Raw genomic sequence first — 6310 nt, 5'->3', positions numbered from 1 at the left:
GTCACCCCCTCAAGTTAATTACAGTGAAACAGAGAGGTTCAATGCTAATCCCACAACAACTCATGCCAGTTCATCACCTCCTGGACAGGTTCAGATTACCTGGAAGGGAACGGGAGAGCAACTTCCCCTGAATCTTTTTTTTTTAAATAGCTCTTCCCAACTCTCTCAGGAAATGATTTGGAAAACAGGGATTGGGGGTAGAGGGAAGGAATGTTTTTGATTATGTGGAGCTTGCTCAATGGACCAAACAGGGCTTGTGCCACCATCACCTCAGATATGATTTAAAACCAAACAACAAAACAGATCACGGGGCAAAATCTTTATTATAGTAGCTCAGTTGTAGTACAAAAATGTTCTACCGTAAATTACCATTAAAAAGCTAATTAATTTATGGTTTGAACAGTTCCTGCAGATACACAGAGTTCATCTGATATGCTCTCAGCCAATCTGAATACCTCTTTGAGCTGCCATAGTAAGGATAGCCAATGGTAGCGTAGTAACTGCGCCATGCATGATAATAAGCCTTCCAGTAATCACTAGAACATTCAAACTCAGAGGGCAACATGGGCTGACCTTCTGGGTAAGGACAAGGTGCATCCTTGCTGCCCTGATCTGTGACACTGGAAGCTCTTGCTGCTTCAGCGGATGTCAGCTTGGGGTCTGCCTTGGATCTTTTCCTGCTGCCCTTGGGGGCTGAGCCTTTGAGAGAGAAGCAGTTGAGACCTAACCCTGTATCAATCTCAAGTGGTCGTTTGGAAGGGACACTAGAGAAAGAATTAGCTGCTGCCTCGTCTTTGAAGCCCTCTTGCCGGGCAAGGGATTGGAAGGCGGGAAGCGTTTTCTCACTCCGATTGGGGAAATCCTCTGGGATGGGACTTGCAACTTTCCTCAGCAGGACATCATTCTGGACATGAGGGTTCACTGGCACCTCAGCCTCTGTCGATGACTCCCTGCTGCTGGTCCTGCTGCGTGTTGAAGGGTTAGTGCTGGAGCTGGAATCACTGGGGTCTTCCAGCTCAGTCGGTTTTGCCCACTTTTGAGAAGCATGCAAACAGATCAAATCCTGCTTACTTAAAAACAGGTGACTGTTCTGGTCTCGGGACATCAGCTCCCTGCTTTCTGAATCTTCCATTTCATTTGTTGACTTCTCCTTCAAGATCCCAGAGAACCCGGTCCACTGGCGAACTACTTCCACCGGTTTCTCATCCCGCTCGGCGAGGAAGCTCTCGTAGTCTTCAACAAGTTCCACAAAGCTCAACAATCGCCTCCTACGATTTGACCTTTTCTTAAAGAGCGTCAAGGCTGGGATTTTGGGGAGCGATTCTTGCAAAGCCTTCCTGTCTTCTGCTGTGATGGTGACCGGCTCAGCAGAGGATCGGGACACATCGCAACACGTGGCATCTTGAAGGTTTGCCCAGACTTTCATTTTGATGTCAGTGGACACGTGGCAGCTGCTGATCTCTGGCGCCTTCCCCACATCTCCAGCACGGTGTTCCTGGGGATCCTTCTCTTTCAGCACCTTCTTTGATTTCAGAATTTTCTTGGTTGTGAACTTTTTTCCAGCAGTTTTGACAGGAGAGAGTGACAGTGGCTCTGGGATAGTGTGCTCCCACCTCACTGAGGGTTCAATCTCAGCAGCCAATGGAATTGCTGCAACGGCTGAATTCTTATCCCCTTTTACCTTGATGACCTCTACATCCCAATCTACGGGCTCTTCCAATAATCCTGATGGAATTGGATCTATTAAAAAAAAGCCATAAAGAATTGGCAAAGACTTTACAGAGTCTAGTTATTCCCTTCAGATATACGTTTCTTACTAGGGAAGTGGGAGATAAGAAGGTAACATAGTGATTAGATTAGATTCCCTGCAGTGTGGAAACAGGCCCTTCGGCCCAACAAGTCCACACCGACCCTCTGAAGAGCAACCCACCCAGATCCATTCCCCTACAGTTAACCCTGACTAATGCACCTAACACTACGGGCAATTTAGCATGGCCAATTCACCTAACCTGCACATCTTTGGACTGTGGGAGGAAACCGGAGCACCCGGAGGAAACCCACGCAGTCAGGGGGAGAATGTACAAACTCCACACAGACAGTTGCACGAGGCGGGAACTGAACCCGGGTCCCTGGCGCTGTGAGGCAACAGTGCTAACCACTGAGGACCCAGTTACTTTATACTGGCAATACTTCAGCCTGCGACGTGTCAATGTTTCCCAAAGTTAAAAATCATACAACACCAGATATTAGGCCAACAGGTTTATTTGGAAATTCCTGTTGTGTGATTTTTAACTTTGTCCACTCCAGTCCAACACCAGCTCCTCCACAATCTTTTCCAAGTTACAGAATTCCCTCAACAACACAAATAAACATCAACTGACCTGCCAGTGTCTGACAGTGTGGCTGAGAGAATAAAGTTAAAGTTTTGTAACAGTTGAAGTGCATCATAGTGCCGACTAGAAATAATCTAAAAGACTGAATTTACAACTAAATTCACTCTCATCACCTACCAGGTAGACTCAGGAGGTGAAGATTGCAACGCTGTGCTATTAACTCCAACTCATTCTCCTCTTCACCACGACAACAGTATGTCACAGCCAAGCCTTGAGTGCCTGGATGAATATCAAAGGAACATTAATATGCAAGAATTTTATTTTCCCCAGTTTCAAAGGGACTAATTAATGTTACCTTAACAAAAATACAAGGCTGTGTTCATGGCTGACGTCACCCGCAGGTGGAACACCACAGCTGCAATATTGGAGCGTTGCTTTTAAATTCTTACCAACTGGAGTGGGATAGGAGAGAGAAATCAGCACAAAGTGTGGTTAAAAGGGCAAGTAGTTCATCTTTGTCAGATGGACCAGTTTAAATGAGTCATTTCTTTTGCTCATTCTTGATCTGTCAGTCAAGGGAGTAGGGATTATCTCAAACCATCAGTAGCACTCACTGAGTGACAAGTTGCACAGGATTCTTCATCTCTTCGGGACAAACAACCCAGTTTCCTTGATATCTGGTAATGCACCCTTTACAATGCGCTGTTTCACATGTGTGCTCAAAAATGGCAGCATATTTGATGGGAAATTGGATTCAGTCAATGTCAGAGTTCACATGTACATGAAACCATCGGTCATTGTTATAACAGTGTCGTGAGTGGATCTGCACAAGTGTGGATAAATTAACAGCAACACAGTTTGGAAATACAAGTATCCTCTCAGGTTTTTTAAGGCACTGACTATTGTGGGCATGTTTTTACTAATGTCTTCCAGTAATTTAAGAGGTCCTTCCCATATACGTCGACCTGGAGTATATGGGTATTTGACTGCAGAAGGATTCACAGCCAAGTTTACTGATGTTCACAGTCCATCATCCCAAAATTTTGCAATTGAGCTGCAAATTTCCCAGTTAATGAATCACTTCTGAAGTAGAACGGGTCAAGCAGCATCCGTGAAGAGAGAGTAAGCTAATGATTCGAGTCCAGATCACTCTTTTTTAACTGATGTGAGGTATGACTCAAAACAAAGTCTAGACTCGAAACATTAGCTTGCTCCCTCTTCACGGATGCTGATGTGATTAGCTCTTTGTTTTCAGTACAGAATACAGCATCTGCAGTAATTTGTTCCTACTTGTGAAGTGCAGTCAGTTATGTAACTTCACGTGACAGTTAACTGTGCACAAGGCTCCATCAGCTGGAAGGTATAAAGGAACAATGTATCTGGCCTTGGTATTTTCAACTGCATTATAAATAGATAGGACACGAAGAGACCTCCCTTACTATTTTCTGAATGATGACAAGAAATATTCTACTTCCAGTGAAAGAGAAGGAACGATGAGGCCTCTATTTAATATCCTGCATGAGAAGAAGACACCTCTGACAATCGAGTATCCAGTACTGCACTGGAATGTCAGCCTAGATCGTGTACTCAAATCTTGAGAAATGGACTTGAACCCACATCCCACTAATACCACAGGCTCAGGATGACAAAGTCATTATTCACAGACTAGAAGAGGTGAGGAAAGTTATTGCCTGCGCACAAAATAACACACAGGTTTTTGCATTAGTTCAATGTCCAGGTGCAAACAACCCTCATAAAATCTGGCTTCATTTTCCATTCAGAGATATTGAGCCAACCTCAAAAAAATAGAGAGTACATTTAATCCATATGCCAGTATGTTCATGCAAGGTACTGAAACAGAAGAGGTAACATCACATTGCAACTTGCCTGCTCTAAATTAGTTGCTTCAATCATAAATCACATCACTACGGATAACAGTCGGAACATTTAAGATCCTAAATATATTTATGAAAATGTTCCTTCCTTTAATTTCTGATTTAGGTCTTGCAGAAAGTTTTTTTTTTAAATAGTAAAAGGACCTGAAGCTATCTTGGAGAGCTTAACATTTAACACATACATTTATAAAAACACTTACAGAACCACTTTCATAAACCACCCATGTACCTAATGCCAGGATGCCACAGCACGTTTTCAGTACATGAGTGTGAAAGGAAGAGAAGGATGCGTGGATAGACTGAGATTAAGTGAGGTAAAGAGGAGGCTTTAGTGGGGCATAGAAACCAGCATCGACTAGGTGGGCCAAATGGCCCATTCAGGAATATAAATGCTATGTAATTCATACCAAAGCGGCCAGCTCTGCCGATTCGATGCATGTATGTCTCCCAATCCTGGGGCACATCCAGGTTAACTACCAGGTTCACCTTTTCTGCATCAATTCCTCTGGAAGTCTGAAAGAAACGACAGCCATAAATAACAAACATCTCTACTTTCATAAATCCATGCACATCACATACTCCCCAGAGACAGTGCTTGGTGCATTGCTCCCAATGTTTTTACATTTGCATAGAACATTTGTGTGCAACCACTTGGGAAGGGAATCTGATGACAACCCAGATGAGCTGCCAGAGGAAGTGGTGGAGGCTGGTAAAATTGCAACGTTTAAGAGGCATCTGGATGGGTATATGAATAGGAAGGATTTGGAGGGATATGGGCCGGGTGCTGGCAGGTGGGACTAGATTGGGTTGGGATATCTGGTCGGCATGGACGGGTTGGACTGAAGGGTCTGTTTCCATGCTGTACATCTCTATGACTCTATGTTCAACCCAGTTTTGATCAACTATCCACATACAATTTTTTGAAAACCAGTCACTGGATTATGAGCGGGCACAACAGTTGATTGTTCACTTCCCAAACAGAGAAGTTGGCAATCAATTGTAACATCTCTGCCCCTGTCTCAGCTGATATGACTTATACCAATGGAACTGGAAAATATCCAGGTGACTTGGCAGTTCAGAGAACTCAATGTTTTGTTTAAACGATGTGGAGATGTCAGGGTTGGACTGGAGGGCAGACAAAGGTAGAAGTCAGAAAACTGCTGGACTATAACCTGCTGTCGTGACTTCTGACTTTATTTAAATGAGATACCAAAGGAAAATTGGTTTATTACAATGAGAACAACCGAGAATTCTGAACTAGATATACTTAATGGAAGTCAGAATTATAGAACTAACCAACAACCTACCATGCACCTACAGGACCACAGCACATCTAAGATACTGGCCCAGCAATGGGGACACTCGTTCACTATCAATTCCAGGCTTTAACATATAAGGTTTAGAAAAGCACAGCATGTCAGGCAGCATCCGAGGAGCAGGAAAATCGACGTTTCGGGCAAAAGCCCTTCATCAGGAAACGTAGATTTTCCTGCGCCTCGGATGCTGCCTGACCTGCTGTGCTTTTCCAGCACCACTCTAATCTAGACACTGGTTTCCAGCATCTGCAGTCCATGTTTTTAGCTCGTTGATTTTAACATCTTAGGTGCTTGCCGACATTAGAAGCCGGTGTGAGGCTCCCTTACCCAACAGGAAAGAGAATGCTCATAAAGGCAATATCGCAAGTGGGAGGAGAAACTAGTTAAACGTTGAATTAGAGACAAGCACAGTTTCTCCATTCTGATTGGTAATGAAGTGAAATGGTGGGTAAAGCTATTTAAGATTATGAAAGGGTATGTGACATTTCCTATTTTGGGGAGTGGTTAGTGAGAAACTGTTCTCACTTGTAAGTGGATCGAGAACCAAAGGATTGTGTTTTGCAAATATAGTAAATGTAAAGTGAGGAAAAACACTTCGCACAGTGAGTAGTTAGGGTCTGGAACGCACTACCTGGAAGGGTGGTGGGGTCAGGCTCAACTGAGGCATTCAAGACAGCACTGGGTGATTAGTTAAATTGTAGTGTTTGGAATGAGGGCCAGGTGGATCTCACTGACTATGAGTTCCTTTGGTTGGGGTTGTTAACCT

General features: G+C 43.9%; 1 protein-coding gene across 1 annotated transcript in view; it reads right to left on the bottom strand.

The window, feature by feature from the left end:
• Positions 1–304: 304 nt before the first annotated feature.
• ddx20 (DEAD (Asp-Glu-Ala-Asp) box polypeptide 20) overlaps positions 305–6310 on the bottom strand; it is a 39149-nt gene continuing 33143 nt past the window's right edge. Inside the window, exons 9-11 of the mRNA XM_043716373.1 lie at positions 4636–4741; positions 2511–2612; positions 305–1740 (exon numbers count right to left, since the gene is read on the bottom strand). Coding sequence (XP_043572308.1) covers positions 389–1740; positions 2511–2612; positions 4636–4741 — 1560 coding nt within the window. The 3' untranslated portion in view covers positions 305–388. The remainder of the gene's footprint in view (positions 1741–2510; positions 2613–4635; positions 4742–6310) is intronic.

Source organism: Chiloscyllium plagiosum, chromosome 26 (assembly GCF_004010195.1).
Source record: "Chiloscyllium plagiosum isolate BGI_BamShark_2017 chromosome 26, ASM401019v2, whole genome shotgun sequence".
Classification (NCBI taxonomy): Eukaryota; Metazoa; Chordata; class Chondrichthyes; order Orectolobiformes; family Hemiscylliidae; genus Chiloscyllium; species Chiloscyllium plagiosum.
Note: the sequence above shows the minus strand (reverse complement) of the source record. Positions and strands in the feature narration are given on the sequence as shown.